The 21271-nt window shown below is 46.1% G+C and overlaps 1 protein-coding gene across 1 annotated transcript; it reads left to right on the forward strand.

Annotated features, from left to right (window-relative positions):
* The first annotated feature begins 6942 nt into the window (after positions 1-6942).
* Positions 6943-21027, forward strand: myh7ba (myosin, heavy chain 7B, cardiac muscle, beta a). Its single transcript, XM_079296920.1, has 44 exons — positions 6943-6971; positions 7277-7440; positions 7852-7955; positions 8053-8196; positions 8379-8535; positions 8652-8679; positions 8955-9051; positions 9567-9590; positions 9684-9776; positions 9887-9950; positions 10048-10146; positions 10230-10333; positions 10406-10544; positions 10640-10758; positions 11100-11249; positions 11399-11569; positions 11651-11830; positions 11927-12059; positions 12140-12216; positions 12538-12625; positions 12712-12829; positions 12924-13047; positions 13186-13322; positions 15034-15289; positions 15380-15622; positions 15792-15968; positions 16053-16198; positions 16278-16368; positions 16444-16833; positions 16919-17045; positions 17134-17252; positions 17375-17571; positions 17658-17841; positions 18044-18209; positions 18337-18461; positions 18570-18685; positions 18784-18976; positions 19087-19290; positions 19534-19659; positions 19843-20013; positions 20103-20207; positions 20298-20393; positions 20511-20645; positions 20891-21027. Exons 2-44 carry the CDS (start codon positions 7344-7346, stop codon positions 20900-20902), a joined length of 5826 nt encoding a protein of 1941 aa, XP_079153046.1. The 5' UTR covers positions 6943-6971; positions 7277-7343; the 3' UTR covers positions 20903-21027.
* Positions 21028-21271: the final 244 nt, after the last annotated feature.

Genomic DNA, 21271 nt, shown 5'->3' on the forward strand with positions numbered 1-21271 from the left:
GAACAACAGTAATTGGCATCAGCCCCAAAGGCCCCTGGGTCAAAGGTCACTGGAGGAATTTTAAACCATCTGTGAGATTAAGTTCAAAACATCAGGTTCAACGGCGTATGAATGGTTCAGCCGCATCTTCATCTCGCAGGTGTCAATGACAAGATTATTGAAATCGAACAAACATCATGGCCACTAGAAAAAGAACAAATGCAGGACGACAAGCAGTTTCATTTGTTCAACAACACATTTGTGTTCTTTGCTGGTTTTAAAAAACCCAAAATTGTTCATCCTGAACATGAGAAAATTAGACATAACTTTCAAGACTTATCGGACATTGAGGGCCCAAACGATCTTCATCATCTCGTCTCACACCGACGTCATCAAAAGATCAATTTACCCTTTCGTTAAACGTGACATAATATTCGTGCTGCCTCAGTGTCATATGGAGACCTCCACTGTGGAATTGTGGATCAAACAGAGGCAACAAAGTAATATGCACAATCGAGAGGAATTGGGGACCGTGATTAATGCTCTGTGGCAGCAGAGGGTAGCATTCGTCAGCGGTTTCACCAAAAGGGCAAATGTGCTTCAAATTATACTGATATACAGTGACTAAAGGACTCGTAACACTCCCTCAAAAGGACGTATTTGACCCTCAACAAAATTCCTGCAATGTGTTTTTGCACTTTCAGTTTGTCTTTCACCTCTGTTCGGTCAGCCGCAGGTTAGAAGACTCCTCACAAGACTCCGAACTCTGATGTTCACACTATTCGGATACCGCCAATTAGCAGACGACAACAGACCGCTAACATACTGTCGTATTGTGTGCTAAATGCCGTGTGAGAGAAGAGTTGGATTGAGACACGCACACAGTGCCAGCTGCCCAAGTGTCTGGCCTGCTGCCGGGAAGTAGCACTTCTTCGAATGCCAGGCTGATCCTTCGGTTACGTCTCGGAGAGGGAAGCAGGAGCACAGGGCTTTCCCTCAGGACTGTCTTCACCTGCTCCTGCTCCAGCTTCTTACTGCTCAACATCCTGGGGCCCCACATAGCTCCGACTAGCTGTTAAATGTTGTCAGGTTCTCTAGGAGGCCTGCAGTGGAAGCTTGAGGTGAGAATGAGGCTCACACCCTCTGCTGGTAAAGCGACTGGAAAGACCTAGAGCCAGCCAGCTTAGTAAAGTTCTCACGCAAATGAAAGAAACAATCCACATCGATTAAACTTCTTCTTCCTCAATCGCTGAAGGGAAAAAGGAGGAATCCATAAAAGATTAAAAGAGAGAAGAGATGCCACATGGCAGCCGCTCCTGGCTGGAATTAAACCCAGGACGCCTTCATATCTGTCAGCTGTTGGCGCCTTAAACCAGGATTCCCAAACATTTTAATTTTTAGACCCCCCACATTCACATGAACATCACAGTTTTGATTTACTTTGCTTGGTTTATTTGATGATGAGAAGTACAGAATTACAGTCAATCACACACCACGACAACAATGTCAAGCATGACCCCATAAAATCTGAGACTTATTTCCATTGTGGTCCATAATGTAAGGCTGCAGGTGACATCCTACCACCAACAAAACAACCCAGTAAATCCATTTAAATCCATTTATCATCATCAAGTTAGCGGCCCCTGAGTGGCATATAGTCATGAAACGGGGCCCCTTTGGGCAAAGGGCTGAATATTATGTTGAGCAGGACATTTAAGTTGGTAGGGGACGGACATTTTTGCACAGAAATGACGTTTCTCGCTGGCGTTGTAAATTGGTGAGCAAGCAGCAGTACACTTGGCTACCTTTCGCTGACGTTAAAGTGAGTTAATTTGCCAGCTAAGTTAAGTTGTTAGCATGCTAGCTACTCATTTTACACAGACCCAACTTCAACATTCGCTTGTAATGCCTCAGCGTGAGTCTACAGATACACACAAAATGCCAACGATGGCCCTACACTGTAATATACTCAGCTAACGTCTGAACTCCAGGTGAAACATGAGGACGTTAACTGAGGTAGAAAGCAAACTTACCGATCAAGAAGAACAGTGTTGGCGGGTCGAAGTGAAGTTCAATTGGCCGGCTGTGAAGCTTGGTCATTGAGCGAGGAAGTGACGTCACCATTGAAGACCTGCCTTGATGACAAGACTTCAAATTGTTCGAAAATTGCATTGTAACTTTACTAACTTCAATTAAATTAAATGCCAAACAGCTTTTCCAGTTTAATCTTAATATGGTCATAGAAGGCCCACATAGTATGTGCAAATGAAAATGCAAAGTATTACATTTTAATTTTTCACTGAAATTACACCTTCATGTGTGATGATAATTTTTATAAACGTCCCCTATGGGCATATCAATATGATATTAATGAGAATGTGAGATTTAGATTCCCGAACATTTAAAAGAGAAATGACTGCTGAAGAAAGGGTCAAGAGTTTCCAACTTCATAATAAGCCGTTGAGTCTTCAGTTGTTAAATGTTAAGAAATCGTTGATACACTTCGATGACACGCTGTAACTGCAAAGTTGTTCATAAAACAATTTACGTCTGGATGCTCTGCAGCCTTTTTCTCGAGGGTTCTGTCACAATTGGACCCGTCTTTCTGATGCGTGAAGGAGATGTAGAGTATATCCACCAATTCAAATACATTTTCCCACAATCGGAACAGTTTGAGAGCCGAACCACTGGTCTCTGTTCCGTGTGCCTGCTTCAGCTGATATCCCCCCTGATGGATCTGTGTCAGTCTGCTTGCCTGGCAACCACGTGAATTAATTGTACTCGCAATCTGATGGCGTAACACATGTGCTGCCAGTCGGCCGCTTCGCTCTCTGTGTTTAAGCAGTTGCCACAGACGACAGGTGACGAGAGGTGGTGATAGTGTTTGTGTGTGCACTTTGGTGTAAGCGTGTGTGTGTGTGTGTGTGTGTGTGTATAAAGGAAATATAGGAGGGCTTGGAGCCTGTGTAAGCTGTGAAAGAGCCGCCACGCAGCTCGCTGAAATGCCTCTCATTGTGACAGCGGCTCTGTCTAAACAGCAATCACGGTCAGAGGGCAAGCATTGCCACCTGCATCGCCGGTCGTCTTTAACAGACCCGCAACAGTAAATTAGGTGAAGCTATGTCTACCCGGACAGTGAGATTCTGTAGGTCACTAACTGAAGGTCTTTCCAAGCAGCTCGACAGGTTTCCCTTCCAAGTCTATTTAAAGCCAAGCAACTGAAGTCACGGCCCGCTGTTTAGAAACGCTGATTTCACTGGAACCTGAATACGAGCGATTAAAAACACATCTTTGAACGAGTTCAACTGTTCTGTATGGCAAGGCTAGTACAAATCCACAGTGAAAACATTGGTATATAAGTTCCAGGCATGTGATGGTAAATAGATAAACTCACCGCATCATCAATCTTATTTCCATTTCCATAAATTCACAATTAGCAATACAAGGATAACATGTTGTCGTGAATTATACGAGTTCGCTTTATCTGCAAAGATCACAGAAACCTGCATCAACCTGTCAAACTGTATTCTAGAAATAAAATGGTGGATGAACTGAGTATGTGTTTACTCTTCACTACATTACTGCCTGTTATCACACATTACACAATGACTGTATCGCTCCTTGCAAAGGATTGCTCATCATAGCGTGTAGCTGCACAGGCACTGATGTGTATCAGTGCCTGTGCAGCCTTGTTAACCCTTTACTTCAGCTTTATTGGGCAGGAGGGGGGCTGCAGCGGGGCTCTCACAGGGATCCTGGAGTGCGTCAGATTGTCTGCGGGCCTGTGTTTGGATAAGGCAGCATGCCCATTGTCTCTGATGCCCCAGCTGGGTCATGGTATGCCTCCATGCTCCTGAAATAGAAAGACAGCTGAGGGCTGCCGTGCATACTGAGGGCAGGCCGGGCCCACTGACCCAGACCACAACTTAGGACAATGAGAGACGCGGTATTGTCTGGAGCCAGAGGCTAATAGCTGACGTATCAAACCCCCAAACAGCTCGCTGAAAGACTGATTAACTTCGCTGTGTGTTATTACTGTGTGTGTGTGTGTGTGCGTGTGTGTGTGTGTGGATAGATGTCAGGGGTTGGAGTGGGTGTGGAAAAGTAATTGGGGCTTTAGAGAGTTTGTGCCACGCGTCAGTCCGTCTCCACTCTGATGAACCGAGGGCTAAGACCTGAGCCCACACAGTTGCTGCAAGGTATTGTGGGCAGGCACGAGGCGATTACAGAAATATCCACCCTGCATGAATGCTTTGATCCAAAATGAAACACTGCTCCACCGCCCATTTTTAGATTACTGCTAGAGAGCAAAACAGGGATCTTAACATTTGTTCTGGTCAACATGCAAAATTATACAGCACTTTTTACAGAAGGGGAAAAAGAAAAAGAGTTCATAAAAGAGACAACGTATTACATTACAGTCATTTTAGCAGACGTTGTTAAACGTTAAATATACTCAGAGGAGAAGGAGAAAAGGCATATCTTGCTGCCCAATATGTATATTCATCATTGTGTACTTTTTATTTAGATTATTTGGCAACATTGTTTTTTCTGAAACGTTCATGCCAATAAAGCCATATTGAATTAATAGAAAGATAGAAAGATGGATAGAATGATAAAAAGATGGATGAGTGGATGGATGGGTGGATGGATGGATATTGTCCCAGCAGTCCCACCTGTGCAGAGGCCGAACATGGAGAAAGGTGTGACTGGTGCGATTACACAGTGCTGAGAATGACTGCAGTCATAATTCCCAATCTCTGGCTGCCTAAGCCTGCTGGTATTCTGTGCATGATGATCTAAAACAACTGTGACAGACCCCCAGATCAAGTCTTGGTGACCAAAATGTCGGCTCCTCACTTGCATGTCACCGAACTGTCGGCGAACCAATCCATCCGAGTGAGCTGAGGACTTCGTCCCAGCCTTTTGGGCTTGAAGACTATACAGCCGGATGCCAGTTTGGTCATTTTGTACAAATGTCTTATCATCAAAACATGAGCATAAATGGGCCTGGCCACATTAGGGTCTAAATGATTTTGAGGAACACTGAGGCCGTAAGGAGAGCTGTTGCTCGGAGGAGTCAGCTGTTGCAGCGGGCTGCAGTATAGCACTGCAGAGAGATGTGCTGCACTAACGGCTGCATACATATGTGTTTGTGTGTGTGTGGGTGTGTGTGTTTACGTGCCGGAGAATGTGGACTTATTTAAAGCCAGCAACTCCGGGGACTTTGGGATTCATCTCCTCCTCATGTGTTATCAGCATGCCAGCTTTTCAAATGGTGCAGCGAGTGACATAGTACATAAACCAGCCTCTGCCTCTCTGAAGAGCCCCTTTTCCCAGAATAGCCAGGCCCGCTCTATCTAACTGATGCCCAAGAAAGTTTGAGCCATCACGGAAACACCTCTCAGTCTGCCAGGGCAACAGATAACGGCATCAACAAAGATGGCCGTCCCTCAAGTCAAGACATCCATTTAGGAGTTTGTTTTCTTGTTTCTCAATGTGTGTGAAATTAGAACGAGAACCCTTTATGCCGCATAAAAAGCAGGCCCATCGCTTCTCAGGGTTTGTAAAAGTTAAAGCGTCTCAGTTGGCATCAGACGGGCGTCTTCGGCTTATCTAGGTGGCGTTGGGTAGAATCCGACGCAGCCAACAGTTAACAGTTACCAGTCAATCTCCCTATCAGGAATGCTGGACTCTGGCTTTGTCTATTCTGAGAAAGCGTGGTCCCGTTTCCCTCCCCCCGTGCTGCACTGTCACCCTGCTCTCATACCAGGCTCCCACCTCTCCCCTTGCTCTGAAGGTCAGATCTGGTGGAGCCTGAGTGTGAGAGGCGCAGCGCTAATGCCAGAATTAGTGGATACAGGGGAGCAGAGCGTGGATATATGTTAAAAAACAACTTTTTAACCAGGCCTTTAATGTAGTCATTAGTTTTATCATAGTATACGTGTTCAGCAATTGGAGTGGCATTTGACATGTGACTACATAAATAAAGTTTGATTGATTGCTTGATTGATACACAAAATGACAGCAGCAACATGTGACAATTTAAGACACCGTGCTACCAGTGGACAGTTTCCGAGATCGTCCATATTTTCCATCGGAGGCCCAAGGTGCTAAAGCCCTACATATTGCTGGAAACAGCTTCGTAGAAGCAATCTGAACAACTGAAATGAAATAGAAGATCGTTGAATGAATCCTCGCTCATGTTTATTGCTTTTAAATGATTGCAAGACTCTTTATTGCGTAGGAGCCCCGTGCCATGTTTCTCTCTATTAATATAATGTTGTGTATTTATAGTAGCATGTTTAATGCCGCACAGCTCCTGAAATAATCTCTTCTAAGGTTGCATCCTCTGTGGCCAAACACAATAGCAAACATCACTGTTGGCACTGAGCAACACGAAAGCTACATGGGCTGTTACTTTGAGGCCAACATGAGCTCATAAGCATCACATAAAGTGGGAAGTGTGTTTTTAACAGGAGGTCGGGGGTGAGTAAACGAAAAAGAAAATTCTAGATGTGTTCCTAAAACGACTGATTGTCACTTAAAAATGTCTTTTAATATTCCATGCACATAATTTGGTGGTTTTCCTTCAAATATTCCGTGTAATTTCCAGGTTTTGTTTTTGTGTGTGGACACACATGATGCACTGCCCTTCAAAATCTACGTAGTGAAACAATTCCCCCCAACAGGGATGCTCCAAATGCAACTCTCTCTCTCCTACTCCCTCGCAGTGTGTACAGTGCATAAAATAACTGGGATACAGAAATAGCCGGCTTGGGTTTAGCGCAATGACAAAAACGTAGCTTTCCTTTTGTGTCAATTGTGACACGCGCTCAGCACCAATCGGCGTCGGAGGAGGTGGCATATGCTAATGACGGACAAATGCCCACTGACCGTGACCTTGAGAGGCACAGTATAAAGCAGGGCACATCTCACCGAACTGTTATTTCGTTGTGGTCTTCCCGAGGTCAGCGGAGAACCATTGTTTGGTAGGTTGATCTCTACGCATTTTACGCACGGGTTGACTGCCCTTTAAAGTGTTTTGTAGAGTAAAAGTTTCAGTCAAGCAGTTTAGGGTTAACTGTTTGCCTTTGCTGGCACGGGTCAATGAACGCGCAAGAGGTTTTTATATTTGTATTCTCACTTGTTTACAGTGGATTTGCGCTCTTTACGCACAGGTAGTGATTTCATGGCCACGTATTGTTTTCATCAGACATTGAGGGCTGAAGTAAGAAAACCCAGCTTTAACATAAAGAACTACTGACTCTAATGCAACGCTTTGTTCTCTTACCAGAGGAGTTCCTCACCTCGTCTATCTCACTGGTGCGTCGGGTTGTTGGGGACGGCGAGGAGCTGCCACCATGTCGCGCTTTGACATGAAGGAATTCGGGGACGCTGCAGCGTTTTTACGCAAGTCTGACCTGGAGCTGTTGGCGTCGCACAACATCGCTTTTGACGGTAGGCCTAATGAGGAGAGTTCAACGAAAACGGAACATAATCAACAGATATTCACATCAGAAATTAATTCGGTTTTTGATTTAAACATAAATTCATACATCTGTTTTTAAATAAGGCAAACATTCAGCTGATGCGAGATTCCTGTTCGTTATTGCAGTTGCATTTGTTGCAGTGTTTTTAAAGACAAAATAGGTACAAACTATATGAACCTATTAAACAAATTAAACAATTTAAAGCAAAAGGTTACAATTCATTTGATTGTAAATGTGTTTTTGAAAGGTGCTTTATCAATATAGTTTAATAATTTGTCTTCAATAGCACACTTGAGTGAGGTGATGATTTGGTGTATTTCTTGTACTGTGGAGCGTGTTGCTACTTTCCAACATCCTCCTCTGTCTGCTGTACTGTTAGGTAAGAAGCGAGCCTGGGTCCCTGATGAAAAGGAAGCGTACATTGAGATTGAGATCAAGGAGATCACCGGTGACAAAGTGGTTGTTGATACCAAAGATGGGAGGGTAAGTGATCACCCGCTCTCTATGCAGTAATGAATGAAAACACGACAGCACGATCCCATGTTCCCCTCCTCATGTCTGCCTGCGTCCATCCCTTTAGACTCTGTCAGTGAAGGAGTCTGACATCCAGCAGATGAATCCTCCAAAGTTTGACATGATTGAAGACATGGCCATGCTGACGCACCTCAACGAAGCTTCTGTGCTGTACAACCTGCGCAAACGTTACGCTGCCTGGATGATTTATGTGAGTATCCTGTTATGGACTGACGGTACTTCCCCTCTCCCATGTTTCCATGTTCCCCCAAGAGGCAACATTATCCAGATTAAATTACAACTGCAAGCTTGAGCAATGACAGTGCTGGCCATTTTGGCTTTCGGTGATGTATCATGGTGTGTTAATGTTGTGCCATGTCCTGTGTCCCTCAGACCTACTCCGGGCTCTTCTGTGTGACGGTGAATCCATACAAATGGCTGCCAGTCTACACACCCACTGTGGTCGCTGCCTACAAAGGCAAACGCCGCTCTGAGTATCCGCCGCACATCTACTCCATCGCAGACAATGCATACAATGATATGCTGCGCAGTGAGTGCACACTGTGATATTATAACAACACACAGTGCACACAAACATACCAAAAAAACAACGCACAAACGCTTCAGTCATATGTTACAAGCCTTGTGTTATTTTCTTTTCCTCAGATCGGGAGAACCAGTCCATGCTTATTACGTAAGTATCAAAGTGAATACATGTCTCTGCCTCGTCACAAATGAGAGAATTAAGAAGTTTGTAACTGTAGAAGCAGCCAGATAACATGTACACCGTCCACACAGCCATTTTCTAATTTATTTTCTCACATTTTTTTCTCTTTAACTGAAATCTATCTTCACTTGGGTTTTTTGTTCTGTCTGTTTTGTGACATGCAGTGTACTTATTTTTGATTTACACTACTTTTGCCAGTTTTTACCTGTTGTATGTACACTTTGTTATTTTTTCACACATAGCGGAGAATCCGGTGCTGGCAAAACTGTCAACACGAAACGTGTCATTCAGTATTTTGCCATTGTGGCAGCTATTGGGGAATCAACTGCCAAAAAAGGAGTAAGGCTGATGTGGCAACATTTTTGTTTCCCAGCTTTTTTTTTTTTTTTTTTGCTGTATTCTTTTTGCCTTCATTTTTTGGTCCCAGGAATCCTTCCGTGTATCCCCTTTAAACCGTGTCCATACATTCTCCTCACTGTCAAAATGGTGAATGTCTTCACCCTCATGTGTTGTGAAGCCCTTTCCAGCCACTTTACTCTTTCTTATTGATTTTTAAACTATTTTTATTTTTCCCTTTCCATGTCATATTTTTTGGCTTTTTTCCATTATCTTTCCCTTTGCTTTAAGTTTTGGTTTTGACTTTTCTGTGTTCATTTTTCTTACCTTTTTCTCCCCTGAGTTCCCTACACCTCATCATATAAAACAAGGTGGCCATTGGTTTTCACCACAGCTTTAACAACCACGATCTAATTCTCCAGTCGGTTATGATGTTTCCCTTTTGCTTGTGTAAGCATTATTCAATCTTGCTTTATATGATATGAAACTCACAGGCTTCTCAACTTATTCTTTTGCAGCAAGGTCCTGCCACTAAACCAGGGGTGAGCTTAAGCTGCATTATGTTTAACAGTCATTTCAAATAAAATGCGAATTGTCAAAAATAATGTGGGCATCTTTACGTTTTACCTGCTCAGGGGACTCTGGAGGATCAGATCATCGAGGCGAACCCTGCCATGGAGGCGTTTGGTAACGCCAAAACGCTCAGAAATGACAACTCATCCCGTTTTGTGAGTACCAGGACAATCCCCTGTACATAGCATGCTGTATGTACATTCAAATTAGTTTGATAATTTGTTGCCCGATTTCTGGAGTATTTAAAAGATATTTTTTCCCACAGGGCAAGTTCATCAGGATCCACTTCGGGCCTACCGGCAAACTAGCCTCGTCTGATATTGACATATGTGAGATAATGGTCAAACATCGTGTCAATCCTGTAGATTCTCTTCTTGTTCCATATTGAAGACGAACACGCTGCTCTCTCTCCTTTCTGTCCTTCAGATCTTCTGGAAAAATCCAGAGTGATATTTCAGCAGCCCGGCGAGAGGAGCTACCACATCTACTACCAGATCATGTCACAGAAGAAACCTGAACTGTTAGGTTCGTCATTCTGGCTGCTTTGGATATTTCATGACGTACTACGGCAGGACTGCGATGCGATCCTGTGAACTCTTTTCTTCCAGACATGCTGCTGGTGTCCTCCAACCCGTACGACTACCACCTCTGCTCGCAGGGCGTGACCACCGTGGAGAACATGGATGACGGACAGGAACTGATGGCCACCGATGTATGAGCTTTTATTACGTCCGCATTGAGATTTGTGAAGTTGTGAGACAACTGATCTCGGGCTTCTTTACAGCGTGCCATGGACATCCTCGGCTTCCTGGCCGACGAGAAGTGCGGCTGCTATAAAATAGTTGGAGCCATCATGCACTTTTGCAACATGAAATTCAAGCTGAAGCAGCGTGAGGAGCAGGCGGAGGCCGACGGCACCGAAAGTAAGCGCCAGTAACGAGACATCCGGCACAAGAACAATTTGATTTAAAAGCAAGTTTGTGATTTTTTTATTATTTTGTTCCCGTTTGGTCACCAGGTGCAGACAAGGCCTCATACCTGATGGGTGTCAGTTCAGCTGACCTCATCAAGGGCCTCCTGCACCCAAGGGTGAAGGTGGGCAATGAGTATGTGGTGAAGGGACAGAACGTGGAACAGGTGAGGAGGTGCAACGTCTGCCGTCTGTGTTTTCATTATTTCGATAATCCGAAAGACAATGAATGAGATGATATTTCCGTGATAGTGGAAGTGGGAAATGAGGCACAACATACCAAACAACTAAAAGCAGAACTGCAGTATGAAATGTACTTTACAGGGTAGAAATAATTCAGTGTGTCCATTTTCACTTCATTGAGTGTGCCGATGACGGACGTCTTCTTAAACCTTGGCCGATCAATACACTCGCCGCTCCACACACACTGGAATCTGGTACCCAAGCAGCAGAGGCTATTCATGTGAATGACTGCTGTATTGCTCCTGCGTGTGTGTGGCTGCTGTAGGTTAACTACGCCGTTGGTGCTCTGGCCAAAGCCACGTACGACCGCATGTTCAAATGGCTCGTGGGACGGATCAACCGCACCCTGTACACCTCCCTGACTCGCCAGTACTTCATAGGGGTCCTGGACATCGCTGGGTTTGAGATCTTTGAAGTAAGCATATTTTGGGGTGATATCAACAGGTGCTCCGTTTGTGCCTCATCCTGTCTTATTGTGATGAATTAGCAATACTGCAGCATGTTTCCCCGTGCTGTTCTAACTTCTAATGCTCCCTCTGGACACCTGCTCCTCTTTCATTGCAGCTCAACAGCTTTGAGCAGCTGTGCATCAACTTCACAAATGAGAAGCTGCAACAGTTCTTCAACCACCACATGTTCATCCTGGAGCAGGAGGAGTACAAGAGGGAGGGCATCGACTGGACCTTCATCGACTTCGGGCTGGACCTTCAGGCTTGCATTGATCTCATCGAAAAGGTAAACAAAGCGGTTTGTCCATAATATAATTACAAACAAGTTTCAAGGAGAGGCGTATGTAACACTCCGCTCTTTCTCCAGCCGCTGGGCATCATGTCCATCCTTGAAGAGGAGTGCATGTTCCCAAAGGCCACCGACAGCAGCTTCAAAGCCAAGATGTATGACAATCACATTGGAAAGTCGCCCAATTTCCAAAAGCCAAGGCCGGACAAGAAGCGCAAGTACGAGGCCCATTTTGAGCTGGGGCACTACGCCGGAGTGGTAAGTGCGCTCTCACTCGAGCCCTGTGACAGTCTTTCAACGTTAATTCTTACACACGTCATTCACTAACATTGATGTCCCTTGCTGCTTTCACAGGTACCGTACAACATTATTGGCTGGCTGGACAAAAATAAAGACCCACTGAACGAGACGGTGGTGGCGTGTTTCCGGAAGTCCGCCAACAAGCTGCTTGCTTCTCTGTACGAGAACTATGTCGCCTCAGACTCAGGTACAGGAAACAGGATTCTAATGGCATACAGGGGCCATCTTAAGGAGGTCAAATTAATCAACCTGCTAATTACCTCGCAGTGTCCGAACACAAGATCGGCGGCAAGGAGAAGAGGAAGAAGGCAGCCTCTTTCCAGACCGTGTCTCAGCTTCACAAGGTGAGACTGACACCACAAGTTGAAATGGTCTTTTACGATCCATTACTGCTGTTCCAATGTTTTGTGTGGTGCGAGAGATTGCGGGCATCGTCGTGGGACAGCTGAGGCGGAGGCAGTTAAGACTTGCAGTGATGTTTAGGGCAATGATCACATGAACATCACTTTAAGTCTGTGCTGGCTCCTCTCTCCTTTACGTCGAGGAACTCAAAGCCCTGCAGAATAAAAACATTTTATCTGGTGATATTTTTGTTTTGTTGGAATAGTTAAGGTTTTGTTATTTATTCGTGTAACTTGATTCGCGGCGTTTTTCATTTCCGACAGGAAAACCTGAACAAGCTGATGACCAACCTCCGCAGCACCCAGCCTCACTTTGTTCGCTGCATCATCCCCAATGAGACCAAGACTCCAGGTTAACAAAGCGGCACAATCACGGCACATCATTCGGAGGTAAACAAATGCGACTGGGCTCATGTTTGAAACTTGGTCTGCACACAGGGATCATGGACGCATTCATGGTGCTGCACCAGCTGCGTTGCAACGGTGTGCTGGAAGGCATCAGGATCTGTAGGAAAGGCTTTCCCAACCGCATCCTCTACGCTGAATTCAAGCAGCGGTACAGGCCACGTTCAGATCACTTTTGGATATCATGGCAAGGACTTTGAGTCCCAGTAATCTGTCCTAAAACACTCTTTTATTCGTCCTGTCAGCTACCGCATCCTGCACCCCCAGGCCATCCCGGACGATAAGTTCATGGACAGCAGGAAAGCTGCGGAGAAGCTGCTGTCCTCGCTGGACATCGACTACAACCAGTACAGATTTGGACACACGAAGGTAGGAAGTAGCAGCTTGCGTAAAGCAGAGCTGTGAATGGCAAAATGATCTGCAAAATAAAGCTAAATTGATCGATCCGGTTATTCTTTGGTTCAGTGTTTTTTAATCACCGTTTCATTTGATCTTGGCTTCATGTAGGTGTTCTTCAAGGCAGGCCTGCTCGGTCACCTCGAAGAACTGAGGGACGAGCGTCTGGCCAAAGTCCTGACGCTGCTGCAGGCCAGTGCTCGTGGCAGATTAATGAGGAAGGAGCTGAATAAGATCTCAGAAATGACGTAAGAAGACGTTTGTTGACTATCACTGTTTTTTATAGTCCTGAATGAATATTAAATGTATTCATAGGCAGAGGAAAGCCTTTGAGCTTGATACTTCACAGGAAAATATAGACATGAGGACATAAAAAAGAAACGTCCCCCAACAGTTGCTCTTCTGAACAGGTTCAATGGCAACACAATCAGCCGCGAGCCTTTCAGCTTGTGATACACGATACCTCAGTGTTCACTCCCTCGCTCCAGTATGGGTGGCATGCAAGAGCAGTGTTATCAGCGTGTGTGAGGCGTGCGCTTGCCCTTGTATGGTTACCAGGCATGTGTGTGGCCTTACTGGTAATAAGGGCCCCGTCCATCTTTCTCACACACTCACACACAAACACACAAACACAGACCCTTCTCGCAGGTCTTCGGCCATTCTCTCCAACCAGCCTCTCTAAATTAAACAATGCTGACGGTGTCCTCAGAGCCAGGCGGCGACATGTGTCAAGTGGCAGCTGCTCGGGCCCTCCCTAAAAATACAACCCTCGGCCCCGCCCCCCCTCTGGATGCCCGATGGCCCCTGGCCCCTTTTGTCCGCGGCGCCTGTACTTGGAAGTGAGTGCATTGATGGGATGTGTGGCGGGTGACAGAGGATTAAAGTCGGCCGTCGGACAGAGGGCTTTAGTTTCTAAATAAACAGACGCTCACCTTTGAGAGGCACCCGGCATGGAGTCATGCCGAAAAATGCAATCAGCCCCCCCACTCACCTCCCACCCAGACGTGTGCACGCTCACTCAAACTCACCCTCTAAACACTGACAGGGAGTCCTTGACCAGTCTGCTCTGGGTCCATATTTAGGGCCGCGAGACGCCATTCTACTGAGACTAAATCAATCTGGTAACCCTGTTTGGTCACAGTCATGAAACATCAAAAGCAGCATAAGGTGTATGATTTCATTCCGCATCACTCCGTGTATGATTAGATACAAGAGAGCGGCTAGCAGCAGGATTAGTGCCAAGATGAGTAACTAAAGAAACAAACGGGGAACTCCAGGATGAATCTGTATGACCTTCTTCTGTTAACTTGATCTGATCTTCTGCTGGTTTTATGAGCGGAGAACTCAAGTACTTCATACATTCTACCACCAGTCATGTCAGAAACGTGTGCACATGCATTTAGTTATTTTAACATTATTATAAAAGTGGATATTGTCACAACTGGCAATGTTTAGTTTGGTTTAATGACGTTTGCATTTGTACTATTGGTGTCAGAAGCTACATGTTTCCATTATTTATCCAAACTTTTAGCTAACTTTTTGAACCGTTTATTAATTTCTTTGGCTAATTACTACAACCAGTGTTTATGCTGTTCTTTTAGCTAACTAGTAGAGCCATTCATCCATGACTTCTCTTTAAGTATTACAACTGTTTTTTTCATTTATTTTTTAGCAATTTTCAACCATTTATCCAATACTTTTAGATAACAGTTAGACCTTTCCACTCGTTAACTCACCTACTTGTTAACTACTTTTCACACACTCTCAATCCAAAAGTAGTTCAGTGTTTCAGCTGATTCCATATGTGGATATATGGATCCACGTATAAATCAAATCACAAGTCTTCCCAATATGTACCCTTGCATAAGTATCCCCTCGAGTAGAAGTACACTTAAAAACTTGAATGCCATAAAAACCCTCACTCTTCCAACGGATCCCTTTATTCCGCCGTGTTTTTAGTGCGGCTCTGATGATCATCCAGTACAACATCCGGGCCTTCAACGCTGTCAAGCACTGGCCCTGGATGAAGCTCTTCTTCAAAATCAAGCCTCTTCTGAAAAGCGCCGCCACAGAGAAAGAGCTGGCCGCTCTGAAGGAGGAGATGTCTAAGTTCAAGGAGGCTCTAGATAAATCGGAGGTCAAGCGCAAAGAGCTGGAGGAGAGGCAGGTCAGCCTGGCCCAGGAGAAGAACGACCTCTCTCTACAGCTGCAGGCAGTAAGTGGCAGTCCTCATGTATTCACACATTCATCTTTTGGAGAGACAGACAGTAGCGTGGGAATGTACTAAAAGCTTTCTCCCCTGTAGGAGCAGGACAATCTTGCGGATGCCGAGGACCGCTGTGAGCTGCTCATCAAGACGAAGATCGTGATGGAGGCCAAGGTGAAAGAAATCATGGAGAGGCTGGAGGACGAGGAGGAGATGAGCTCCAACCTGCTCATCAAGAAGCGCAAGCTAGAGGACGAGTGCGCTGAGCTAAAGAGAGACATTGACGATCTGGAGCTCACTCTGGCTAAAGTGGAAAAGGAGAAACATGCCACTGAGAACAAGGTATGGACATTGGAAGTGGAATGAGTGGCCTCCAGAGGGCGCTAAGAGGCCACGGAGAGAGCCACAGCACATTCACTGGATGGAGTATGTGTGGGGGGGCGAGTAATAAATGTGTTTTGGATTTCTCTTTTCGCGAGTGTCAAGTATATTTTCTTCTTCTGGCTTGCAGGTGAAGAATCTGATTGAGGAAATGGCAGTTATGGATGAAACCATACTGAAGTTGACCAAAGAGAAGAAGGCTCTTCAGGAGGCTCACCAGCAGACTCTGGATGACCTGCAGGCAGAGGAAGACAAAGTCAACTCTCTGACCAAAGCCAAGGCAAAGCTGGAGCAACAAGTGGATGATGTGAGTGTATTTTTCGCAAAAAAAAAATAAAAAAGCATCCTATACATAACGTGGAACATATTTGACCTTCCTACTGTGAAACAGCTGGAGGGATCACTGGAACAAGAGAAGAAGCTGCGTATGGACCTGGAACGGGTCAGACGTAAGCTGGAGGGAGATCTGAAACTCTCCTTGGAGTCGGTTATGGACTTGGAGAATGACAAGCAACAACTTGATGAGAGGCTGAAGAAGTGAGCTTTCATATATTCACAGAAAAATATGATCTTGCTGTTAAAACAACAATGATTAACAATCACTGTTCTCTACCAGGAAAGACTTTGAAATGAATGCGATCAGCTCAAGAATAGAAGATGAGCAAGCCTTGGTCAATCAGCTCGAGAAGAAGATAAAGGAGCTGCAGGTGGGAACAAGTCTCAACCTCCAATAGAGTAGAAACATCATTTTGACAAAACAACTGACTTATTTTTTCTTCCAGGCTCGTGTAGAGGAGCTGGAGGAGGAGCTTGAGGCCGACCGGGCTTGCAGGGCCAAAGTGGAGAAGCAGCGTGGCGACGTGGCCCGTGAGCTGGAAGAGCTGAGCGAGCGCCTGGAGGAGGCTGGTGGGGCCACCTCGGCTCAGATCGAGGTCAACAAGAAGAGAGAGGCGGACTTCCTGAAGCTGCGGCGAGGCCTGGAGGAGGCCATGCTCCACCACGAGGCCACTACGGCGACCTTGCGGAAGAAGCACGCCGACAGCGTCGCAGAGCTGAGCGAGCAGATCGACAGCCTGCAGCGGGTCAAGCAGAAGCTGGACAAGGAGAGGAGCGAGGCCAAGCTGGAGGTTGATGATCTGGCCTCTACTGTGGAGCACCTCTCCAAGGGCAAGGTAAAGAGGATAGACACGCCGAGTAGCATGGAACCAAACCAGATCAATCCCTCAAAAATCTAACATTTTGATCACTCGTCTGCAGGCCACTTCAGAGAAGATGTGCCGCCTGTATGAAGACCAATTGAGCGAGGCTAAATCCAAAGTCGAGGAGCTCCAGAGGCAGCTCAACGACACCAGCACCCTAAAAGCTCGTGCCCAGGCTGAGGCTGGTAAGGAGCTTTCGTTTTATCATAAATCCCACTAACAGATTTCACAAAACAGGCGAGTTCCACAGGTAACGTTTCCTCCTCCATGTAGCCGAGGTGAGCCGGAAGCTTGAAGAGCGGGAATCCATGGTCTCCCAGCTCCAGCGTGCCAAGAACTGCTTTGGCCAGAATGTGGAGGAGCTCAAGAAACAGCTGGAGGAGGAGAATAAGGTGAGCCCCACGTCACTGCTTCAGTCAGTGGTTATTTACAAAACTGGTAGCTACCTCTGAAGACATTCAGAGTTCCTCCACTGCCACTAACCGCCGTCTACCATCACGATTGGTCTCCTAAGGCTAAGAATGCCCTGGCCCATGCACTGCAGTCATCTCGACACGACTGTGATCTTCTGAGAGAGCAGTACGACGAGGAGCAGGAGGCCAAGGCTGAGATGCAGAGAGGTCTGTCCAAGGCCAACGCTGAGGTGGCTCAGTGGAGGACTAAGTATGAAACTGACGCCATCCAGAGGACTGAGGAGCTGGAGGAAGCCAAGTGAGTGAGATGAGTTTAATTTACAGACTTCGATGGTAATGATCGTTTGACTGCGTGAGCGTAAATTGTGATTGCCTTTTCATTAGGAAGAAGCTGGTGACACGTCTGCAGGACGCTGAAGAGAAGGTGGAGGCTTCAAATGCCAAGTGCTCCTCCCTGGAGAAGACTAAACATCGGCTCCAGACAGAGATCGAGGACCTGGTCATTGATCTGGAGCGCGCCAATGCTGCTGCTGCTCTCCTGGACAAGAAGCAACGCAACTTTGACAAGGTATGGGCTGATGGCAACTACTGCAGAGGGTTGCTTTTGCTGTCCTCAAGGGAAATCACCCTCATTAGTCAAATGAATAATAGTTAATGTGTGCATCTGTCTTATTGCCTGGTGACTTGGTAGGATTGGGTTCTGGTACCACTTACAACCATGTATATTATTTTGAGACTTCTGCTCCACTGTGTCTTATTGTTTTCTCCAGCTGCTGGCTGAATGGAAACAGAAGTATGAAGAGTGCCAGTCAGAGCTGGAGAGCTCTCAAAGAGAGTCTCGTGGCCTGAGCACAGAGCTCTTCAAACTGAAGAACTCCTACGAGGAGACCCTGGATCATCTGGAGGCCATCAAGAGGGAGAACAAGAACCTCCAAGGTACCCGTCACTGTAGCTCACATCATGAATACCCAGTTAGAAGGTTGTATTGAAACAGATCTTCAGTGTGTTTGTACCTTGACTTTATAAGAAATATAAACATTTGTTTCTATCGCTACTCCCTTAGAGGAGATTTCTGACCTGACAGATCAAATCAGTCAGGGAGCGAAGACCATCCAAGAGCTTGAGAAAATCAAGAAGAGTCTGGACATGGAAAAAAGTGAGATTCAAGCTGCCCTGGCGGAAGCTGAGGTAAGCAGTTTGCAGAGTTTCGCTCACATCTTCTTGTGGTCTGGGGTATTTTTTGAACCGAGGTGACCCACAGAATGTCTTGAAGCATTAAGTGTATTTCTGTCTCAGGGGACTCTGGAGCATGAAGAAAGCAAAACGCTCCGCATCCAGCTGGAGCTTAACCAGATCAAGGCCGACATTGACAGGAAGCTGGCAGAGAAGGATGAGGAAATTGACAACCTTCGGTGAGATCCATCGATTACTCTTTTCGTCCTTTTGATTCTAATCCCATCGGCCACTCCATACAAACTATTTTCTCTCTGTGATGTCTTTCAACGTTTAGCCGCAACCACCAGAGAACCCTGGAGTCCATGCAGGCCACCTTGGATGCCGAGGCCAAGTCTCGCAACGAGGCAGTGCGCCTGAGGAAGAAGATGGAGGGCGACCTGAATGAGATGGAGGTGCAGCTGAGCCATGCCAACAGGCAGGCCTCAGAGTCCCAGAAACTCCTGAGAAACCTGCAGGTTCAGATCAAGGTGAGCCCGTCTAGAGGCCGGTTGATGAACTTTCCCGTGTCAAGATTCATTAGCACAAGGAAAAAGATTCCAATCCAAATATTTTGCTTGTACATCCTCTGTGACTACAGGACATTCAGTTGGAGCTGGATGAGACCATTCACCAGAACGACGAGCTGAAGGAGCAGACGGCGGTGACGGAGCGCCGCAACAACCTACTGTCTGCTGAGGCGGAGGAGCTCAGGGCTCTGCTGGAGCAGAACGACCGTGCTCGCAAGCTAGCTGAGCACGAGCTGCTCGAGGCCACCGAGAGAGTCAACCTGTTGCACTCTCAGGTAGGAGGAAGCGGTTGAAACATAGTGACATAGAGTACTTCAAATAAATAAATGGGCTTAAACAATGGTCACTTACTTTCTGTAGATCTGCAAGAAGAGGGTATTTTCATTGTCCCGGCTAGCTAGTCTTTCTAGATCTGTAAAAGGTTAAGATAATCTGATTACAGCTGGTGGTTACTCGTTTTAGATGAACTGACATTTTAATCCTGGAGGGGATTCTTGAAACGTGCTCTTTTGATGCAGAACACTGGACTGATAAACCACAAGAAGAAGCTGGAGAATGATCTGTCCGTGCTGTCAAATGAGGTGGACGATGCTGTGCAGGAGTGCCGCAATGCAGAAGAGAAGGCCAAGAAGGCCATCACCGATGTAAGATCTGTAAAGAATAAAATACAAAGTGCATGATACCATACATTTACAAAACCGGATAAAAAATGGATAGACAGGGGGTTGGGCAGTGATCTTGTCCAGCGAGTTTGTGATATTCTGTAATTAGATCTGTGCTGTAAGATCACTTAATGCCCATTGAACACTGATCCTCTTTTCTTGTAGGCAGCCATGATGGCGGAGGAGCTGAAGAAGGAGCAGGACACTAGTGCCCATCTGGAGAGGATGAAGAAGAACATGGAGCAGACCATAAAGGATCTGCAGATGCGTCTGGACGAAGCCGAGCAGATCGCCCTCAAGGGCGGCAAGAAGCAGGTCCAGAAGTTGGCGGCCAGGGTGAGAGATGAGACCAATGAACCCATGATAACCCTCATGAGTCTCGTTTGTAATGAGTGGATTGGTTTATTTTCTGGTCTTGCTGGCAGGTCAAAGAACTGGAGAACGAAATGGAAGCTGAGCAAAAGAAGAGCCAAGAGTATCAGAAGGGAGTACGCAAGTATGAGAGGAGGATCAAAGAGCTCTCCTACCAGGTAAACCACCAGTGTGGCTGCACATAAAGACATGCCGAGGCGTAAAATATGAATCCATGTTATTAAGAGGCCCCTGTGCTGTCTGTGAAGGGTGAGGAAGACAAGAAGAACCTGGTGCGCCTGCAGGACCTCATCGACAAGCTGCAGACCAAGGTGAAGAGTTACAAGAGGCAGACTGAAGAAGCGGTGAGTCCACTATCAGCGGTTTCATATCATTGTAGCGTCAGTGATCAACTAGCCTGAGCACCTTTTCAGGTCACTGTAGAATACTAAATGGGTTTCTCGGTTTCCTTCCGTCTGCAGGAGGAGCAGGCCAACACCAACCTCTCCAAGTACAGGAAGCTCCAGCACGAGGTCGACGATGCAGAAGAGAGGGCGGACACGGCCGAATCGCAGGTCAACAAGCTCCGAGTCCGCACCCGGGACCAAGGCAGCAAGGTGAGTGAACTCCATACACGTCATGTTACAGTACGCAGCCAAATGTAATGACCTTTTAGAAGTATTTATTAAAATTAGCCAGCAGGCTGCATAACGACAACTAATCTCAGACGAGACTGGCTGTAATCCTCTGGTGACGACGACCTCACGTAGCCCTCTCATGTGATCTCTCGTGCGGCCATGAGTTAACTCCGTGACATTGTGTACGTGGTTGCTAATAAACAGCCCTGTCTTGTGTATTTCAGCACGCCGAGTGATGGGAGGCTGAACGCTACGGCCAAACATATCACAGCCAGCCAGCTGCAACAGCTGTGCTCAACTGTGACACACCCAAATAAAGACTTCAAAAAATGTACTTTAAGCGCGACTGTTCTGGGTTGTCCCCCCCCCCCATATTGTCGATGTGTGATGAAGATAGAAATTCCACAATGAAGGTCTAAAGAAGAATTTATTATATTAATTTGACAAACAGCTGTTAAGTAAGGAAAATGAAGTTCAATACCAGCATTAGAGGAGGAACAGGTGGGTGAAAGTTGGTTACAGAAGTAGCTATAGTAGAATGTGAAACCTAAAACATTAATCTTCTCTCCGTCGCTCAAGAAAGAGATTAAAACATTTGTGTGCTG

This window comes from Melanostigma gelatinosum (assembly GCF_949748355.1).
Source record: "Melanostigma gelatinosum genome assembly, chromosome: 3".
NCBI classification, from domain to species: domain Eukaryota; kingdom Metazoa; phylum Chordata; class Actinopteri; order Perciformes; family Zoarcidae; genus Melanostigma; species Melanostigma gelatinosum.

What these genes read in the sequence shown, in the direction of transcription:
- myh7ba (XM_079296920.1), top strand. Translation starts at nt 7,344, where the DNA reads ATGTCGCGCTTTGACATGAAGGAATTCGGGGACGCTGCAGCGTTTTTA. An exon ending in TACGCTGAATTCAAGCAGCG is followed by an intron (nt 12,830 to 12,923) that starts GTACAGGCCACG and finishes TCGTCCTGTCAG; the next exon opens with CTACCGCATCCTGCACCCCC. An exon ending in CTGCCCTGGCGGAAGCTGAG is followed by an intron (nt 18,462 to 18,569) that starts GTAAGCAGTTTG and finishes TTTCTGTCTCAG; the next exon opens with GGGACTCTGGAGCATGAAGA.